Source organism: Cydia amplana, chromosome 5 (genome assembly GCF_948474715.1).
Source record: "Cydia amplana chromosome 5, ilCydAmpl1.1, whole genome shotgun sequence".
NCBI lineage: Eukaryota > Metazoa > Arthropoda > Insecta > Lepidoptera > Tortricidae > Cydia > Cydia amplana.
The window spans coordinates 20,278,364-20,299,317 of NC_086073.1; the positions used below are offsets into that span (position 1 = coordinate 20,278,364).

At 40.8% G+C, this 20,954-nt stretch overlaps 3 protein-coding genes across 4 annotated transcripts in view; 1 reads left to right on the forward strand and 2 right to left on the reverse strand.

Annotated features, from left to right (window-relative positions):
- Positions 1 to 20,954, reverse strand: part of LOC134648334 (mediator of DNA damage checkpoint protein 1-like) — a 139,761-nt gene that overhangs the window by 94,299 nt on the left and 24,508 nt on the right. The gene's annotated exons all lie outside the window — the stretch shown is intronic.
- The window catches only part of LOC134648366 (protein lifeguard 4-like), a 357,077-nt gene continuing 338,029 nt past the window's right edge, over positions 1,907 to 20,954 (reverse strand). The window contains exons 2-6 of one of the 2 annotated variants that reach the window (XM_063502887.1): positions 4,312 to 4,430; positions 3,952 to 4,115; positions 3,193 to 3,298; positions 2,378 to 2,529; positions 1,907 to 2,268 (exon numbers count right to left, since the gene is read on the reverse strand). In XM_063502887.1, coding sequence (XP_063358957.1) covers positions 2,016 to 2,268; positions 2,378 to 2,529; positions 3,193 to 3,298; positions 3,952 to 4,115; positions 4,312 to 4,377 — 741 coding nt within the window. In that variant the 5' untranslated portion in view covers positions 4,378 to 4,430 and the 3' untranslated portion in view covers positions 1,907 to 2,015. Of the gene's footprint in view, positions 2,269 to 2,377; positions 2,530 to 3,192; positions 3,299 to 3,951; positions 4,116 to 4,311; positions 4,451 to 20,954 lie in introns of those variants that run through there. The other variant, XM_063502888.1, reaches the window with a different exon arrangement.
- LOC134648388 (kelch-like protein diablo) overlaps positions 4,934 to 20,954 on the forward strand; it is a 30,362-nt gene continuing 14,341 nt past the window's right edge. Inside the window, exons 1-10 of the mRNA XM_063502916.1 lie at positions 4,934 to 5,121; positions 5,230 to 5,300; positions 7,907 to 8,065; positions 9,691 to 9,859; positions 10,659 to 10,838; positions 12,175 to 12,333; positions 13,237 to 13,429; positions 16,461 to 16,684; positions 19,013 to 19,165; positions 20,070 to 20,191. Of these exons, the coding sequence (XP_063358986.1) occupies positions 7,908 to 8,065; positions 9,691 to 9,859; positions 10,659 to 10,838; positions 12,175 to 12,333; positions 13,237 to 13,429; positions 16,461 to 16,684; positions 19,013 to 19,165; positions 20,070 to 20,191 (1,358 nt within the window). The 5' untranslated portion in view covers positions 4,934 to 5,121; positions 5,230 to 5,300; position 7,907. The remainder of the gene's footprint in view (positions 5,122 to 5,229; positions 5,301 to 7,906; positions 8,066 to 9,690; positions 9,860 to 10,658; positions 10,839 to 12,174; positions 12,334 to 13,236; positions 13,430 to 16,460; positions 16,685 to 19,012; positions 19,166 to 20,069; positions 20,192 to 20,954) is intronic.

A 20,954-nucleotide genomic window follows, 5' to 3' on the forward strand; every position in this document is an offset into this window, starting at 1 on the left:
GCCTCCCTAACTATTATGTTTACTGTTCGCCGGGCTTTTTGAATCGTGCATTTTTGTGTTTAAAATCTGTTGATATTTACTGATTTGACGTAACAGTTACGACCATAACTTGGTTTGAGCCCGTGAATGTGTACCTATTATGTGATCTAAACCAAATATGCACTACCAAACGTGTGAGATTTGCGGTTTAAAGGCCGGTCGTGTTGGTGGTCAAAAACGAACATTTATGGCTAAATTTCCATTGGATGAAGATAGGTAAGTTCAAAAATCTATTTGTTTTTCTACATAAATCACATAACGCATCTTTCTTTAGCTTTTCTTTGGAAATTAAAAGAAATTCTGGAATAAAATAATATCATTGTAAAAGTTAGTGCGTAAGTACCCAGATAATATCGATATTTTTTCTGACCAGTTCTTAGGTCCATGTTATTGAAATATGTTTTAGTTTCCCTTACCATGGGTATAATTATATAAATAGAAAGAGACGAGCAAACACTACTTGACTAAAATAACCAGAGTATAATATCTTTCTATTAATATCGAAAAAAATTGCTCCTTTCCAGGTGTAGAAGATGGGTTCAAGTGACGGGTAATGAAGATTTAGCCTATGTGCCTATTGAAAATCAAGCAACCATGACTGACCAACTGCTGAGGCGACTAAGCCTCTTATTAATCAGAAACGAATGCCGAATTAAAAATAGATCTTTCGCTGAATTAGAAGACCCCTTAGTAGACACTGTAAAAAAAGGTCAACAACAGGGTATATCAAACTAGTAAATATTATTTTAAAAGATCTAATAAAATAAATTAATTAAAAAGAAAACTGTTGTTATCATTTATTACAATCATACTTTTCGTAACTTGTAAGTAAAAAAATAGTAGTTACGAAAAGTACTTATTGCGAAAGTTTAATAATTAGTCTAAAAGCAACGCATTTTTTTTTTTTCAAATTATCGATATCGATAAAAATATCTAACAGTGTGTGAAGCACATCCCTTTTTGTTGCTCATGTTGGCAGCAGTGCCGTCCACATCTGCTGTCATCAAGCTGTCATAATTTCTGTCCTATTCATACTGTATTCATAGAATTAGATGAACAAATGATGAACAAGAACAACTGTCAATCTTCAAAAGTGTGACCAAAAATGAAATGCAAGTGTGTGCGTAAATTGTCTATGTGAGATCAAAAATAGTGATGTCAAGTTACAATATATTAATAATCTGTCGATGTTTGATTGCTTTATCGACTACTTTTTCAAATGTGTTATTTTAAACGTAAAAATTCTACAAAAAAAACAACAACATATAAATAGCAGAATACTATATGTAAAAATATAATTTAACAATCGTTATCTGATGGAACCATATCTTATCTAAGTTGTTTTAATACCTTGTATTGTATATCAATGTTCTCATATCTCATATGTTAAAAAATAATATCTTACTAACTCAAATTTATGTATCTCATCTCATCGTCTTTATTGATGTAAAGTAGGTAAACAAAGGAATGTAACGTACTGAATATTCACAGCCATTTTAAATTAGGTACGTTTTATATTCAGTTTTTTGGAGTTTAAGAATCGATTTTCATATATACCTAAGCCCAGGGTGTGAAAATGTATCATGCTGCCAAACATTTGCTGATATTATAGAAGCTTCTCTTTGAATTCAAATCAAAGGAGAAAGACACGTTACTACAGACAGGCGCGGACATATTTACCGGTAGTTAGTTACGTTACGTGTTTGCGTGTTACGTGCGTGTGTCGGAACAAAATAAGTCGCCACTTTCATGCTTTAGACCATCTATTGAATTTTATTGCTAAATTGTCGAGCAGTGTCCGATAGTAAATTATTCGTAGAGGAATTTATATTATAAGTAGACAATCTTAAAGTCCACGACCTACCCCTGGTTTAAAGATTACTAAGTGCCATTTACAGAAATCTTAAATACTGTTAAATACTAATACATCGAGATAAAAGGTAAATTCTGTAATAGAGCTGAAAAACTATAGACGCTTAATTGCGGTTCAATTCATTAAGGATGCGGAGAATGTGTAAGAACAAATTGATAATATCCATGTATAAATTAATGGTCGCCAGAATGTATTCCTCAGGCGACAGGTTGGTCATCATCTGCTGCGTGTCGAAGATCAAAAACAAGCTGAACAGGATAGCACCACCAAACGCCAAGAGTAGCTCTAACCCGGAACTTTGGATAAAGATTTGAAGTAAGCCACCAATAATGAGAACGCTGAGTCCAGCTACGAGGCTGAAATAGAAAATAAAAATGTGAAAATTAGCAACGTCTGCGGGCTGCGCTCAGGCTAAGATGATTCTAAAGAGAGTATAAATGGTTTAGAAAATAATTTTATACAGACCCATAACCCATAAATGAGAAATCACGCTTTGTGTTGAGGGTGTAGAGCGTCAGAGAGAAAACCACGGTGAAAGTGAGAGCCAATGCTTGCAGCACTACAAAGGTATCATAGAAAGATACAATAACACCCACTGTATAGGACTGCACCACAGTCTGTAAAACAAGATAATTGCATTATGTTTTGGCAAGATTTGTTTTTTTTTATGTACATAAATACTCGTAGAGGCTTACACGTAAAGCCCATAGTCGGCTTTCCATAGTGAATTGGACTTTACTTGAAATGGACTCTGATTTTTTTTATACAACTTCTATTGGAGCATTTATGATGAGTATCAACATCCTAAGGACTCATTTAGACGGCGCGCGAACTCGTATATGATTTTAGTTACATTGCGGACCATTGAGGTTACATCAATTCAGCAGACTGATCAAACGACGCAATGTAATCAAACTCGCATGCGAGTTTTTGCACCGTCTAAATGAGCTGCGTCCGTTTTCGACTTTTGATTTTTTTTTCAATTTTTTTAAAAGTACATATATCTTTTTCGGGATCTATCGAGCAATTTGTTCCAAACTTTGAAATTATGTTCCTTTTTTAGCTTAGCATCACCACTAAAAAAGCTAAATATTGGTTATCATAGAAAAATAAGACAAATTTATTTGTGAATATGCCTTTTCCCATTTATGATTTAACTTTGATGCCATTTTCTTTAAGAATATTGTATTCAGTCCCTAGGGCTCTGTCGCATAAAATGACTAGTGGTGTAAAGGAGGCTGGATTTAATTTTAGAGATTACAGCAGTTTTTTATACTCACAAATGCAGCAAGGAGGTACAAATTAGCAGGGCTGTCACGTCTCTTCACTATCAGAGCCAAAAGTGTGCCAATGCTTAGTATGAATGCGATAAATACCATCCAATCACTAAAAACAAATGTTTCCATTATATTAATACATAATCCTATTGTGTAGGTAGTCTGTAACAAATCATAAAATGTAAGCTGCCCCATCAATGTACTACACTGGAATTTATTTATGGTATCATTACTGTAACCCCCAGAGAATATCTGTTTTACCCCTTATTGGGGGTAATCACTCCTAGGTCACAACAGATTCATATTAACCCTTTGTATGTCTGAGCACTGATCAATGCACATGAATTTAAATCCATTGTTTAATAAAATAGGTTTAAATTAATTTGCACTGATCTGTGCTTAGACATACGAAGGGTTAAGATTATTGGTTTTACTTGGTACATCTGTAAAAAAAAAAAAAAAAAAATTCTAGGACCGAGTACAATTTTATAAATAACACCATCAAATACACCCTTTTTCAGCAAAAGGTACAACTGTTATGGTACTATTGCTATACTCCTTACTTCTTAACCAATAATGCCATACTTTTTGTCTGAAAACATCACACACATTTGAATACAATAAATAAAGCTAAATGCTTCGCACATCATGTCAGACTTGTTCTAATCTGATTAAAAATAGTATAACCTGTCGAATCCCACGATATGACGTTACCCATAAGCGTTCTGGCTCAAATATGAGCCGCTGGGAGAATAGCCTTACTTTTCATGAATAAAACTCTTCACCGGAGTCACTTGCAAGAACACAGTTGAAATAGCCAATGTAGCAAGTAGTTGGACTGCGAGAAGGCCATAAACCTTACGGATAAATCCCAATCTAATTTCCTTATCTGCATTCATTACATTGTTGCGATACGCAAAATCGTCCTGGAATGAATTATACTTAATCAGGCACATTCTCAATATTATTCACTCAGAGTCACTAATTTTAGAATTACCATATGATAAATTATAACAAAATGTAAGGAGATGTTTGTATATATCGATGCAATATGCTAGACTTTCTATTCATGTAACTGTTTGTTGAAAATGAGGATGTCGTAATAAATAATTAAAATCTTACCTCCATTGATTCTTTTCCTCCAAGTTCACAATCTTCTTGCGCGTACATTAGCGGTATTGCTGCCATAATTGGATCAATGTTCAACAAATATCAGTTTTGCATTAAATTCGTGGTTCTAAACAGATATTGTGATGATTGACTATAGTGTTGTGACGAGTGACGACCGTATTCGTTCGTATTATAAATGATATGACGTGAGCTACACTTCAAGCGCGAGCGATTCTAGGTCTGTGGTCCTATTGGTAAGGATTCTAGCATGTATACGCTTCATACTACTCAGAATTTCAGGTGGCTAGTATGGAAGTCCCGTCTCTTAAAACGTAGTGATTACATTCTCTTTGGTAGCCATGCTATAAAAAGCGTGAGATATTTCATGCTGGCAATCTTTGGCTAGGGAAATTCAAATATCGTATCTACTCTTCGCTAATATCTGTAATATATAATTCCCTTGAAATTATTGTATTATTCACTTGAAATAAAATAGAAAGAAAAACAGAAATAATGATTCTTAAAATAATATAAACGACTTATTTTTTCTAAATGGTTTTAATAAAAAAATATAAAATATGTGACATTTATTGTGTTTAATCAAAACGGCGTAGACTATCTTCAGAACGCACTTTAAAAAATTGACTAGTGGACAAAATTACGATGCCTATCATTTTTTATCAATAGTAAACATAAAAACATCTGTGATTATAAAATCAATGTGCCGTTAATTGTATAAGAGTTTCCATCCACGGGGCGCTCCGCGGTCGTTTGGCGCTCCCTGGAGTGGTGTTTCGTGTCCAGTGAAGGCAATCCTCAAAGGTAGGAGCGAGGGCGAGGGCGCCTGACATTTGCATAATAGTACAGCAGCACAGCACAACTGGTTTGGTTTGTAAATAGGTGTTCTGGATCGGGTTTTCTGTGTTCCAGATTGACTCCGTGTGGGGTTGGGCTTCGCCCCCGCTGCGATTGCAGCTGGGAAACTCGCGCGGGCACAAGAGGTGAGTGAACCTTGCCTATTTCAATAAAACAAATGACACTTCGATTATACTTACTGTACATATTTCTTATATATCTCTCGTACATACCAAGGATATTCGTACATAATAATCTAATTCCAACAATAACATACTCATAACATGTATGTTGTGTTGAAATCATTTTGTTATCAGAACATGATTAGTAATGCCCTGAACTGAATTACTTGTATCAACAACATGTAATTGTATTCAGAAATTCAGCTTGTCATAGTTTCTACATATTCCATGTTATTCTAACTAAAGTATTCAGTGAATTCTAGTGTAGGTGTTAAATAGGTCAGGTGACCTATTTAACACCTACACTTTCTAGTGTAGGTACTACTAGGTAGTTTCGACTAATGTTTTTGTTAATTAAATGTGAGCTGTTTTTGTAAAGTGTTAACAAATGTGTAATGTAAGAATTGGGTTCGGAACAAAACTTTATTCAAAGAATGTTTGTTTATAAATAGTTTATTTCTCTGTGCTGATTCATTGAAGTAAATATCAACAACAAACAACAACATTAAATACTAATTATTGGTCATCTCATTAAACGAAAGCAATACAATAATTAGTAGTCAAATTAACAAATGAGTTCTGTGTATGAATCACTCTAATATAATAATCACTATAATTGAATTAATAATTATAATATGTCTAGTATTAGTTCACTATATAAAAGGTAAATTACCTAGTATTTAGATAGTGACTTTTATATCTCTGTACTGATTTTCTCTTCCACACCAATTGTAAGTTTCTGTTTGGCCCAATGGTTGACTGGTAGAGAATGCCTTATGGCATTAAGTCCGCCATTTGTACTTTCTTGTATTGTGCAATAAAGTTTAAATAAATAATATTGATATATTTTTCCTTATTTATTGTGGGACGTACTACGTAGGATGACCAGGATGTGGGTTTGATTCCACGCTGGCCACAGTTGATCATTGTTGAGTTTTGGGCATGCAAATTTAAGTGAATTAATTCAGTAATTAAGTGACAACATAGACAAATAATTGAATTTAAATTCAAAGTCAGTGAGTCATATTACCTTTAAAATACCTGTACCATTAAATTATGCTAGTGATAAACACAAAATTAAAGGTACCTGGACGTGTATTCTTCATTTACAACTTTGATTGGGTTCTGATCAAAATGAGAACAAAAATCTTAGTGCAATCTTGACAATGGTAGCAACCTACCGTAACATTTGTAACACATTTGTAACCTCAATTGTGAAAAATCGTAGTATGTACTCACTTCTTGAATCATAATTGCGGTTGTGAAACACTTTTCGACACGACTTTACATACATAAGCTGTTCAAGGTACCAATCGTCTACAATTAACTGATAATTCTTAAGCTTTATTGCTTTTACATAAGGTCCACTAAAAATCTATGTTTTTTGTTAATACTTTCCGTTTTAAACATTGTACTGGTATAAAGAATATGCATATTTCAAAGGTTAGACTTTTTAATTTAACTGGCTCGTAAATATGTTAATCATTTTATATTTTATTCTATTGCAATAGATGTTTATTTACACTGAAACTTAACTGTATGTATGTGGCCAATGTAGAGAAGATGGTCTATCAGCCGGGCTAGCACATGATTGGCGTGACAGTATCTCGCCGCAAGATAGACTCCCCATCCCTCTTTTATTAACATAGATAGAAAAAGACGGATAGTCTATCTCGCCGCAAGATACTGTCGCTTCAATCATGTGCTAGGCCTGCAGGTTATACATACCAATAGAAATATGACAGTTCATGCCCTATCCGGCCTTCCCAACCAAACATTTTATATGCCGGTCTTGTCTATAGAAGACGGTTAAATACTATTATAATAAGAGAACGTGCACAAATCGTTTACGTATCTATGCCTAAATTATACAGTAACCACACAAATATAATTTACCTACTATAAAAAATCGATTCGACATGCAAAATGTTGCACTAACTTTACATAGGCACAGAAATTGGATATGTTTTGGTTGCGCACATTCTGTCGATTGCGCCGACTTGTCATTGGGCGTTTTTATACTTGTCCGTGGACGTCAAACTCCATGGATTACGACTGCATACAATCTCATATATATTTAAGTGAAATCTTCTGCTTTATCGTGATATAAACTAAAACGTGCCTTTGACGTGAACGTCAACAGTAAAGTATCAAGTCGCTTACTCAGTGGCGTAAGACATACAATATTTAAAGCATAATAGAGCACTTATAACATTGTATAACGCCATCTATATACCACCTAATATTACCAAAACTTATGTTTACAGGCAAATATGCCATTAAGTAAAATGAACTTTGTTACAGTTACAGTGAATGTATGATTTATTTTCGCTCTATCTTGCTCTGCTTGTTCTTTGGAAGCAATGTACTTATAAATAAATAAATATTATAGTCTCCACGTCCCACAGTAAGCTCTAGAAGGCTTGTGTTGTGGGTACTCCGACAACGATATATATAATATACAAATATATAGAAAACAACCATGACTCAGGAACAAATATCTGTGCTCATCACACAAATAAATGCCCTTTTTTCCTAGTTTAATAATAGGATATTTGTGACTTATTCAGGATGGGCGAGGGCGGGTCGCCGGGCGGCGGCGCGCGGCTGTCGCACACCTCGGAGAAACACCCTCGCGCCGTGCTCGGCGAGCTGTCCGCTCTCCGGCGGCATCGGGAGCTGTGCGACGTCGTGCTTAACGTCGCTAATCGGAAGCTGTTCGCTCACAGGTTAGAGGACGAGTATTTAGCAGGATGGCCGAGTTGGAGGACTCATATTAGTCAGGATGGCCAAGTTGCACACCTCGGAGAAACACCCGCGCGCCGTGCTCGGCGAGCTGTCCGCTCTCCGGCGGCATCGGGAGCTGTGCGACGTCGTGCTTAACGTCGCTAATCGGAAGCTGTTCGCTCACAGGTTAGAGGACGAGTATTTAGCAGGATGGCCGAGTTGGAGGACTCATATTAGTCAGGATGGCCAAGTTGCACACCTCGGAGAAACACCCGCGTGCCGTGCTCGGCGAGCTGTCCGCTCTCCGGCGGCATCGGGAGCTGTGCGACGTCGTGCTTAACGTCGCTAATCGGAAGCTGTTCGCTCACAGGTTAGAGGACGAGTATTTAGCAGGATGGCCGAGTTGGAGGACTCATATTAGTCAGGATGGCCAAGTTGCACACCTCGGAGAAACACCCGCGCGCCGTGCTCGGCGAGCTGTCCGCTCTCCGGCGGCATCGGGAGCTGTGCGACGTCGTGCTTAACGTCGCTAATCGGAAGCTGTTCGCTCACAGGTTAGAGGACGAGTATTTAGCAGGATGGCCGAGTTGGAGGACTCATATTAGTCAGGATGGCCAAGTTGCACACCTCGGAGAAACACCCGCGCGCCGTGCTCGGCGAGCTGTCCGCTCTCCGGCGGCATCGGGAGCTGTGCGACGTCGTGCTTAACGTCGCTAATCGGAAGCTGTTCGCTCACAGGTTAGAGGACGAGTATTTAGCAGGATGGCCGAGTTGGAGGACTCATATTAGTCAGGATGGCCAAGTTGCACACCTCGGAGAAACACCCGCGCGCCGTGCTCGGCGAGCTGTCCGCTCTCCGGCGGCATCGGGAGCTGTGCGACGTCGTGCTTAACGTCGCTAATCGGAAGCTGTTCGCTCACAGGTTAGAGGACGAGTATTTAGCAGGATGGCCGAGTTGGAGGACTCATATTAGTCAGGATGGCCAAGTTGCACACCTCGGAGAAACACCCGCGTGCCGTGCTCGGCGAGCTGTCCGCTCTCCGGCGGCATCGGGAGCTGTGCGACGTCGTGCTTAACGTCGCTAATCGGAAGCTGTTCGCTCACAGGTTAGAGGACAAGTATTTAGCAGGATGGCCGAGTTGGAGGACTCATATTAGTCAGGATGGCCAAGTTGCACACCTCGGAGAAACACCCGCGCGCCGTGCTCGGCGAGCTGTCCGCTCTCCGGCGGCATCGGGAGCTGTGCGACGTCGTGCTAAACGTCGCCAATCGGAAGCTGTTCGCTCACAGGTTAGAGGACGAGTATTTAGCAGGATGGCCGAATTGGAGGACTCATTTTAGTCAGGTTGGCCAAGTCGCACACATCAGAATAGCACCCGCGCCTTGCTCATGCCCGTGCAGGGCGGCATCGTTGTGCGACGTAGTGCTAAACGTCGCCAATCGAAAACTATTCGCTCACAGATCAGACGACTCGTGTTTCGCAGAATGGCTGAATTGAAGGACTGATATTTGTCAGGATTGTCCATTCGGATCGAAATTTGTGAAACTGATCATCTTTGCTATGCCGCGTCAGTTTGTAAACCAAAATCATCAAGATTTATTGTTCGGATTGTACCTTTTTTTACAGGGTGATCCTATCAGCATGCAGCCCGTACTTTCGCGCGATGTTCACCGGCGAACTCGCCGAGTCGCGAGCCACGGAGGTGACCATCCGCGACGTGGACGAGCAGGCCATGGAGCAGCTCGTCGAGTTCTGCTACACCGCGCATATTGTAGTCGAAGAGAGTAACGTCCAGGTATGTGCCACGGTAGTGATTGTTCACCGGCGAACTCGCCGAGTCGCGAGCCACGGAGGTGACCATCCGCGACGTGGATGAGCAGGCCACGGAGCAGCTAGTCGAGTTCTGCTACACCGCGCATATTGTAGTTGAAGAGAGTAACGTCCAGGTATATGTATTTAGTGTCTGACACGGTTGTGACCAATTGATTCCTTGATGTATTTGTCCGAGACTTAGTTCATTATAATTTCTTAAATTAGGTATTTATAACCTACTGCCCTAAGAAAGTTGGTTCCAGTCGATACAATGTTACAGTACATTCAATTAAGTTATTTATAAATTTAGCGATGACGCATTTACAAATTTACATAATGTAATGTAGTAATCGGTATGTGACCTTATTTTATTTTGACATAGCAGTATTGCGCGCAAAATGTTTTCGGTCCTTGTGGGTTTTAGGTTTGTTTGTTAACTCTCAGTTAAGTTTAAAATTGTTACACGTTTCTTTCAACAACATGTAAGTTTCAACATATGAAAAACAGCTAGAATTCATTATGAAAACGAAGCAATTATGCATTTTTTGAGATAATCATTATTTTAAATTACTTATAAGGTCAAAAGTGTCAATCAAACTAACATTCCATTTCTGAGTATCTCGTACATCAAGGTGTTAAAAATTAAATAAAAAAGAAGATCTGGCTATTTCCTTAACAAATATATATAAATTTGAATTCTGTTCGAAAGATTGCAAATTCATTAAGAATCGTTTCAAATTGTACTTCGTCAACTATATACCAATTTTCTATTATCTGTCCAGGCGTTGCTGCCAGCCGCCTGCCTCCTCCAGCTCCAAGAGATCCAGGACGTGTGCTGCGAGTTCCTCAAGCGGCAGCTGGACTGTTCCAACTGCCTCGGCATCAGGGCCTTCGCCGACACCCATTCCTGCCGTGAACTCCTGCGTATAGCTGATAAGTTCACGCAGCAGAACTTTCCAGAGGTCAGTTACTAGCTGTTCCATAAGTTCCTCAGGCGGCAGCTGGACTGTTCCAACTGCCTCGGCATCAGGGCCTTCGCCGACACCCATTCTTGCCGTGAACTCCTGCGTATAGCTGATAAGTTCACGCAGCAGAACTTTCCAGAGGTCAGTTACTAGCTGTTCCAGCTGAAATGTTAATATAATGAAAGGTCCTCAGCAGCTGGACTGGTCTGCCTCGGCATCAGGGCCTTCGCCGGCACCCATTCTTGCCGTGAACTCCTGCGTATAGCTGATAAGTTCACGCAGCAGAACTTTCCAGAGGTCAGTTACTAGCTGTTCCAGCTGAAATGTTAATATAATGAAAGGTCCTCAGCAGCTGGACTGGTCTGCCTCGGCATCAGGGCCTTCGCCGGCACCCATTCTTGCCGTGAACTCCTGCGTATAGCTGATAAGTTCACGCAGCAGAACTTTCCAGAGGTCAGTTACTAGCTGTTCCAGCTGAAATGTTAATATAATGAAAGGTCCTCAGCAGCTGGACTGGTCTGCCTCGGCATCAGGGCCTTCGCCGGCACCCATTCTTGCCGTGAACTCCTGCGTATAGCTGATAAGTTCACGCAGCAGAACTTTCCAGAGGTCAGTTACTAGCTGTTCCAGCTGAAATGTTAATATACTGAAAGGTCCTCAGCAGCTGGACTGGTCTGCCTCGGCATCAGGGCCTTCGCCGGCACCCATTCTTGCCGTGAACTCCTGCGTATAGCTGATAAGTTCACGCAGCAGAACTTTCCAGAGGTCAGTTACTAGCTGTTCCAGCTGAAATGTTAATATAATGAAAGGTCCTCAGCAGCTGGACTGGTCTGCCTCGGCATCAGGGCCTTCGCCGACACCCATTCTTGCCGTGAACTCCTGCGTATAGCTGATAAAGTTCACGCAGCAGAAGTTTCCAGAGGTTAGTCATCAGCCAGCAGACCTGTAACGCCCCAATTCACTCGAAAAGTGTATCTTTGGAAGATCAAATCCCTTTAGAAATAAATTATTTTCCACAGTCCAGTTCTGTTCAGTTGTCAGACATTCGGAACTGAAATTGTAAACTATCTAATGAGTTTTCGAATAGCTATTATGCGTGTTGGGAAAAACTTGCGTTTTTACACCTATTCACAAAGTGTTCTCTCCGCAAAACGTTTTAATTTTTGTATAACATTATTTCTTTATCCTTAAATCCTTTTCGCATAATGTCTCTTTTGAAAACCGTTTAATCATTTTATGAAAGGGACATTCCGCACCATTGAATTACCCAATAATTCGTGCATTTTCTCTCTCATTTTCACCAGTGCAACTCTAATCCCAAGTTTACATCCAGGTCATGGAAAGCGAAGAGTTCCTGTTGCTGCCAGCAGCACAGCTCATCGACATCGTGTCTTCGGATGAGCTGAACGTTCGATCCGAGGAACAGACCTTCCAGGCAGTCATGTCCTGGGTCAAGTATAATGTGGCTGAGAGGCGACAGCATCTAGCCCAGGTTTGCAATAATGTCATTCATTGAACGTGTGTCCTAGTGGCATAAAGCACAGGCCCCGTAGCCAACATGCCAATCGCTGACGCTCCATAGTCACTGTCACACTAATACAGAAGAGTGATAGACACAAAGCCATTCGACGGCGAAGCGATAGCGATCGTCACCTTGGCTAGGCCGCCAGATTGGAACCCCTGACATGTACCAAGACTTGTAAAAATTCAATTCCATGGAAGCCAGAAGACCTAGGACGAATTTAAGACTGTTATGTGAGTCATGTCGTATCAGTCTTTCATGGAATATGCTTAATAATAACAAATACCACGGGAAAATAGTGTTGATATATTTATTTAGATCATTAAAGATCCTTACTGTAGAACAGTCTAACTGATAAATACTTAACGCATTCGACTTTTTAGTCCTACTTCTATAGCTTTAAATTACTTCTAAACCATCAGAAAGTAATGTTGTAAATTGTTTGACTGCGATAGTCTTGCCAGTGTACATTAAGGTGCAGAGTTAAGTGATCCCCCTGCAAGCAAATTTCTATGCAATGGGGGAAGGGGGCATTACTTAATTGGAAATTACTGTACATAGACATAGAGAAAAAAATACATAGAGTGCTCACTCCATACATCAGTTTTAGTACCAAAAAGACTATTAGCATCTAGCATCGAGTAGCGGAACTATCAGTACTGCTACTTGACAATAGATGTAGCACCGACCGGACAGTCTTATGCTGTTGAGATAAGACTTTCCGGTCGGTGCTACATCTATTGTCAAGTAGCAGTACTGATAGTTCCGCTACTCGATGCTAGATGTAGACACTGAAATTAATAGTCTGAACCGGTGTATGAAGTGAGCACTCTTGTCTTACTTATTTCTCTATGACATAGACAACATGTCCAGGTCCTCCAACACGTGCGGCTGCCGCTCCTGAGCCCCAAGTTCCTGGTGGGCACGGTTTCCTCGGAGCTGCTGATCCGGTCCGACGACGCGTGCCGCGACCTGCTGGACGAGGCCAAGAACTACCTGCTGCTGCCCCAGGAGCGCCCGCTCATGCAGGGGCCGAGGACCCGGCCCAGGAAACCGACCAGGCGGGGTTAGTTAGGACATCTTACAGGACCCCCAGAGGAGTTCAGTAGACCAGGACTACCCAGGAGCGCCCGCTCATGCAGGGGCCTAGGACCCGGCCCAGGAAACCGACCAGGCGGGGTTAGTTAGGACCTCTTACAGGACCCCCAGAGGAGTTCAGTAGACCAGGACTACCCAGGAGCGCCCGCTCATGCAGGGGCCTAGGACCCGGCCCAGGAAACCGACCAGGCGGGGTTAGTTAGGACCTCTTACAGGACCCCCAGAGGAGTTCAGTAGACCAGGACTACCCAGGAGCGCCCGCTCATGCAGGGGCCTAGGACCCGGCCCAGGAAACCGACCAGGCGGGGTTAGTTAGGACCTCTTACAGGACCCCCAGAGGAGTTCAGTAGACCAGGACTACCCAGGAGCGCCCGCTCATGCAGGGGCCTAGGACCCGGCCCAGGAAACCGACCAGGCGGGGTTAGTTAGGACCTCTTACAGGACCCCCAGAGGAGTTCAGTAGACCAGGACTACCCAGGAGCGCCCGCTCATGCAGGGGCCTAGGACCCGGCTCAGGAAACCGACCAGGCGGGGTTAGTTAGGACCTCTTACTTAAGAGCCAACAGGAGCTAAAATTTAAATATTTTAGGTAAATATCCCGTCTCGCTAACGGAAGCGGCTCCTAAAACTAGTGCGATAAGGACGAGGCGAAAAATCCTGCGTAAAAATCTCAAAAATCGAGGTTTCGTACTCGACTGTTTCCTCCTCCAAAACTTAACCAATCGTAACCAAATTTGGAAATCTAAATGATTATGACATTATCTGTGTCGGACCGTTTTGCTTTTTTGACTAATTGATGTCAGTTTTGAATAGCACGCCTCTCATTGCGGCATAGTCAATTAGGCCATTTTGGCCATTTTTGAAGGGCTCTAGCGCCTTAAAAAACAAAAATATCAAAAAAAGCAAAACGGTCCGACACAGATATTGACAATATTAATCTGTGTTGAAAAAATCATTGCTCTAGCTTCAAAACCCACGGAGGAAACAGTCGAGTACGTTTGTATGGAGAAATGACCACTCCTGTTGGCTCTTAAGACAGGACCCCCAGAGGAGTTCAGTAGACCAGGGCCAGGAGGTGCCCCTTCAAGTTTAAGGATCCAAAGGATAAAGATGCTTCTGCGGACAAAGTTGTAATGAAACTGAACGCCATTTTTATTTTTTTAGCTGAACACTCGGAGGTTAGTATGTCAGTTCAGGTCGAGCATGATCCGAAAGGATGTAAATGTTTTTTTTGCAATAAAAATGAAGGCCATTTTTTATTTATATATATGGATTCCTATTCAACGGCGTAGAAATCAAACTCGGAGATCCATATAAAGTTTATAATAATTAAGCATGGTATAATAATATACTCCGCCTGGTACTCTCTTCCGAGATTCGCGAATGACCTAACTGTCACTTGCCTACGTCATCATGCTGTTTACAGGTTCTCAAACTTTAAAATGTGGGAGAATTTTAACCAACGGTGAAAATTATTTTAACGGCATTAATTTTAAGTTATTCATGTAGAAACATAGTAAAATAAAACAAATCTATACTGCACTTTTCACTCCTACTCTTACAGTTCCGAATAGAGCAGCCAACCATTTTCGTAACAAAACATTAATTACCAAGCTTACGACGTGAAAAGTTTGGAAAACACTGCGACTGCTGACACTGAGCGAGAAGGAAATAACAATTAATACGCGTTCGACAAGGATGACGGTCAGGGACAAAATGGCGGATTGTCAAATGTGACAGCGCTATCCTGTGTTGCCAGTAGTGTAAACAGAATTACCCGAACGTCTGAAATTTCTTTCGTGAATCGGAAGATATTGCTAACGAATAATTAAAAATGAGGTGATATTGTAAAATTTAAGATAAAATACATATAAATGAAAATTATAAAATTATAAAGAAATATTTTAACTTATTAACCATAGATATAATGTACCCATGTAACATGTAATGTTGAAATAAAGTGGCAATGTTATTGTGACGTAGGCAAGTGACACTCTGGGAAGAGAAGACCATGTTTTATTAGACCATGTAATTAAGTAAATGAAGATAACAAATGCTTGCAAAGTGAGCCCGCTGGGGAAGTTGGTAGTGTGGAGTTTATGGTCGCCACATACATTTTTGGTCCGACCGCGGTTCAAATTATAAAAGATATCTATCTACATATGAATCTTTATGCAAAAATGAAAACAGTCCAATATTCTGTAGTCTGAAGACGGTGATGTCACATGATTATTTAATTATTTTATATAAAAAATGCTGATAAACATGTATATCGACTATGAATCAATTTATTTCTTTATAAAAAGCGGCCAAGTGCGAGTCGGACTCGCCCATGAAGGGTTCCGTATTTAGGCGATTTATGACGTATAAAAAAAAAACTACTTACTAGATCTCGTTCAAACCAATTTTCGGTGGAAGTTTACATGGTAATGTACATCATATATTTTTTTTAGTTTTATCATTCTCTTATTTTAGAAGTTACAGGGGGGGGGACACACATTTTACCACTTTGGAAGTGTCTCTCGCGCAAACTATTCAGTTTAGAAAAAAATGATATTAGAAACCTCAATATCATTTTTGAAGACCTATCCATAGATACCCCACACGTATGGGTTTGATGAAAAAAAAATTTTTGAGTTTCAGTTCGAAGTATGGGGAACCCCAAAAATTTTTTGTTTTTTTTCTATTTTTGTGTGAAAATCTTAATGCGGTTTACAGAATACATCTACTTACCAAGTTTCAACAATATAGTTCTTATAGTTTCGGAGAAAAGTGGCTGTGACATACGGACGGACAGACAGACGGACAGACAGACAGACAGACAGACATGACGAATCTATAAGGGTTCCGTTCTTTGCCATTTGGCTACGGAACCCTAAAAATGCTGATAAACATGTATATCGACTATGAATCAATTTATTTCTTTATAAAAAATACCCCCATTGTCAGTTAAATGTGTACAAAGCATACAGATTAATGAAACTACCGTATTTTTCCAGGCGAAGTCCTATTCGCGGTCGGCGGCTGGTGTTCTGGCGACGCCATCGCGTCCGTCGAACGCTTCGACCCTCAAACCGCCGAGTGGAAGATGGTCGCGCCCATGTCCAAGCGTCGGTGCGGCGTCGGCGTGGCCGTGCTACATGATCTCTTGTACGCCGTCGGCGGACACGACGGACAGAGCTACCTCAACAGTATTGAGAGATATGATCCTCAGACCAATCAGGTAAGTTCTAACTGTCCCACTGCTATATGTGACAAGATGTGGCGCCCATGTCCAAGCGTCGGTGCGGCGTCGGCGTGGCCGTGCTACATGATCTCTTGTACGCCGTCGGCGGACACGACGGACAGAGCTACCTCAACAGTATTGAGAGATATGATCCTCAGACCAATCAGGTAAGTTCTAACTGTCCCACTGCTATATGTGACAAGATGTGGCGCCCATGTCCAAGCGTCGGTGCGGCGTCGGCGTGGCCGTGCTACATGATCTCTTGTACGCCGTCGGCGGACACGACGGACAGAGCTACCTCAACAGTATTGAGAGATATGATCCTCAGACCAATCAGGTAAGTTCTAACTGTCCCATGGCTACATATGTGATACGCTGAAGATGTGGCGCCCATGACCAAGCGTCGGTGCGGCGTCGGCGTGGCCGTGCTACATGATCTCTTGTACGCCGTCGGCGGACACGACGGACAGAGCTACCTCAACAGTATTGATAGATATGATCCTCAGACCAATGAGGTAAGTTTCTGGAGGAATGCTGTAGGAGGGTAAATCCTGGTCATGGCACCAATAGGGATGATGACACATGTTGAATTTTATAACAAAATCTAGTAAAATAGATAGCAAACGAGCAATTTATCACAATAATGTGGATATTAAAATAAAATATTGAAAAATTACAAAAATACAGGACCTGAAAGTTTCAAAATTTAAGTTTTTTTTAACTTCCAAAAACGATAAAAGTAAGGGTACCATTCGATTCCTTACATTTCACCAAAAAAAATATTGTATAGCAACTATATACATAAACGCAATATTTCACCGACAAAAACGCAATTTTCTTGTTTTGTCCATACTACAAGATGGGCGATGACGTCACGGCCCCTGGCCGTTTTGTATAGGGCGTTTCGCGAGTGAAGTGCGACTGTCGGACTTTGACTACAATTTCTGACTTTTGTGTTACTTTAATGCAATGGGTCCCATATAGACATTTGATCCTAAAAACAAACCCGATCGATTGATACCATAAAAAAAATTAGTCATGTAGCCTATTGTAATTCCAAACGCCAATATTTCACTAGGGTTTTGTTATACAGTAAAACCAGCTTAATACGATCACGTTTAATACGATTTCCCGCATAATACGCCATTTTACGCCGGTCCCTGCAATTTTAGGCCTGTTTTCATACATTTTTTCACGGTTAATACGACTCGAGTCCCGCTTAATACGCCATCTAAAATTATATATTACTTATCCGTCCCATTACGTACCATCTGTACGTTTGTGTTTTTGTCATAACCGTCGTATTGTTATGCAATACGCCGTTAGCCAACATTTTTTGTGTTTATTACCTACCTTAGGTTTTTTGTTTTGTCTAATATCTTTTGTCGGGTCCTTATCGGCGTGAGAAGGCGATGCCATCTGCTTGACCGTTATGGAGCACGGAGTGTAAGCTATCGCTCCCAGATTTATTTGCAGCCAGTTTCTCCAAGACTTTCTAGTTGAGCCTATCGTTAGTGTTCCTAGATTATTTAACTTATACCTACCTACACTTAAAATCACATTCGCTCATTATCATCCATTATTATAGTTTTTTTTGTTCACGTTTAATACGATTTCCCGTTTAAGACGCTTTTTTTGCTAGCTCCCCTCAGAATCGTCTTAAGCGGGTTCTACTGTATATGAAAATGTAAATGTATACTAGGCAAATTTTTACTTTTCTTTCGCCACTCCCGTTACACACTCCCGCCGGTCGCTAAAAAATGCATGTAGATCGTTCCACCATCACTTTTTTGGTATGTAGATTGCCTATAACAATTGTATAAATATAGTATTTTATGCAACCGTTGTTTAAGAGGGGTCAAAAAAGGCGAGTGGCGTGAGTAACAATTTGAGGCGAAGCCGAAAATTGTTAACAAAGACGCCACGAGTATTTTTTGACTCAGTTAAACAACGTTGCATACAATACTTTTTCTACGACCAAGCACTTTGAATTCAAGAAGTAGCAAAAATGGAGGGTACGGGCGGGAAAAGAATGAATGAATGAATGAAATTAAAGAAAAACATGTCTATGGTTCACTTATTTGTCAGAGATGACATTTAAAATAAGGTTGGCAACACTGTATTTCATTCAATATTTTTTAAGTGTTACACGAAGTATCTTAAAATCGTCAAAAAGATACTGCGTGTATGCACAAATACTTTTTTGGGGAATAGACTAAAGACTTGTCTTGACAACTGTAACATAGGGGTTTAAAGGTGTGTGTACGACCTTTTAAATGACAAATAAAGGTACGGGAGTAGAAAAAATAATGTATTTATTGACAGTGGTGTGGCGCAGTAGCCCCGACATCGTCTTGCCGTACGTCCGTGGGCGTGGCGGTCCTCGACGGAGCACTATACGCAGTGGGAGGCCAGGACGGCGTCCAGTGCCTCAACCACGTCGAGAGATACGACCCCAAGGAGAACCGGTGGACCAAAGTAAGTATTGGCGCAAATTTCGTCGGTCATCGCATCACAGGCGAAAACTCGTGTTGGTTAAGCGATGTGTATTGTGTAATAAACCCTTGTGAACGTAAGCTGAAAATTGTATTGCTGGTTTAGGCGGTATTTAGATATTTAGTATGTACTCGAGAATGAGTAGCCGAATTTCGTCAGCTTAGCTAAGAACTATCATGGCGCATTTTGTAAACAAGCGCTTTTTTTGTTTGCACACAGAAAGTCTGGGTTCGATCCCCAATAAGACATAACTTTTTGTATTTTTTTTTTCACTTAAACTTCGTATTTTTTTTTTTTAAATTAAAATCTTTGTATTGTTGATTGATCAAACCGCTGTGTGGCGCTGTCATCGTGCACGGTCCCAATAAGCTATGGTCGCGAGGTCTACAGCTCACAGAGCCACGACTAGTAATAGATGAGGGAGCGAATCCTCGAACAGCATTGTTAAGCCGATATTTGAAACTTGTTATTGTTGGATTAAAGTGTCAATTGGTTAGCTTTACAGTTTAGTTTAAATTAATTAAATTTAAATTTAAATAATTCATAATATTATGTAATTGTGACGTCAAATGTAATGGGTCGATTCCTAAATTAAAATCATTTTTATTAATTAATTTTGGTAACATAATCTCACTGACAATCCAACCTCTAGACTGAGCTTAGGCCAATTCTTTCATGAAACCGATGCTGCCAAAAATACGGGGGTGCGGGGGGACGAGGTGAGCGAATCCCGTGCCGTGATTGGTCCGTTCAAAGACACGGACCAATCACGGCACGGGATTGACTCGAAGATGGAGTAACGCTACCGTATGTGTGGCAGAGGCGCGACTATGCTATGTCTAGAGGTTGGATTGTCTGTGCATAATCTGTATAATCTGTGGCGCAGGTAGCGGCGATGACGACGCGGCGGCTCGGAGTCGCCGTGGCCGTGCTCGGCGGAGCCCTGTACGCCGTGGGCGGCTCGGACGGACAGAGCCCGCTCAACACCGTGGAGCGGTACGACCCCAGGTAATACCACAACTATTACTACTTCTATTATATTTCAGTCTTCGATCAACACGGGCTTCCGACAGGTCGGAAGGGATAGGCCCAAGCGATATCTTGACATTCAAATCATTCTGCCATTTTTCGCGGGGGGGAACGTGCACACAGTCGCACTTCTCACACACTTACGTACAAAATCCAATCTGTAATGACGACACAAATACATAGAAAATGACACCCTACACAGACAAATCTTGCACACCTCGATCTGTTTTTGTGTACGGACGAATCACAAGTGTCACAACACGCACACTAACACATTTTCGTCAAAGAATTTTATTGTTTTCTGAGAGATGAGAAGTCGGATTTGTCGCTCGACCGATCCGCAATTTGTACTGGGCGAGCAAAATCGATAAATCCAGCAATTACATGAGACTAAAATATAATAATTGTGTTTAAATGTTATTAAACGTATGACATGTAAAAAAAATATTACATGTGAAATGTAACACTTTCTTTTTGTAAATTTGATGTCCCCGATCTCTTTTTACAACAAAAAGCGGCCAAGTGCGTGTCGGACTCGCTCATGAAGGGTTCCGTATTTAGGCGATTTATGACGTATAAAAAAAAACTACTTACTAGATCTCGTTCAAACCAATTTTCGGTGGAAGTTTACATGGTAATGTACATCATATATTTTTTTTAGTTTTATCATTCTCTTATTTTAGAAGTTACAGGGGGGGGGGACACACATTTTACCACTTTGGAAGTGTCTCTCGCGCAAACT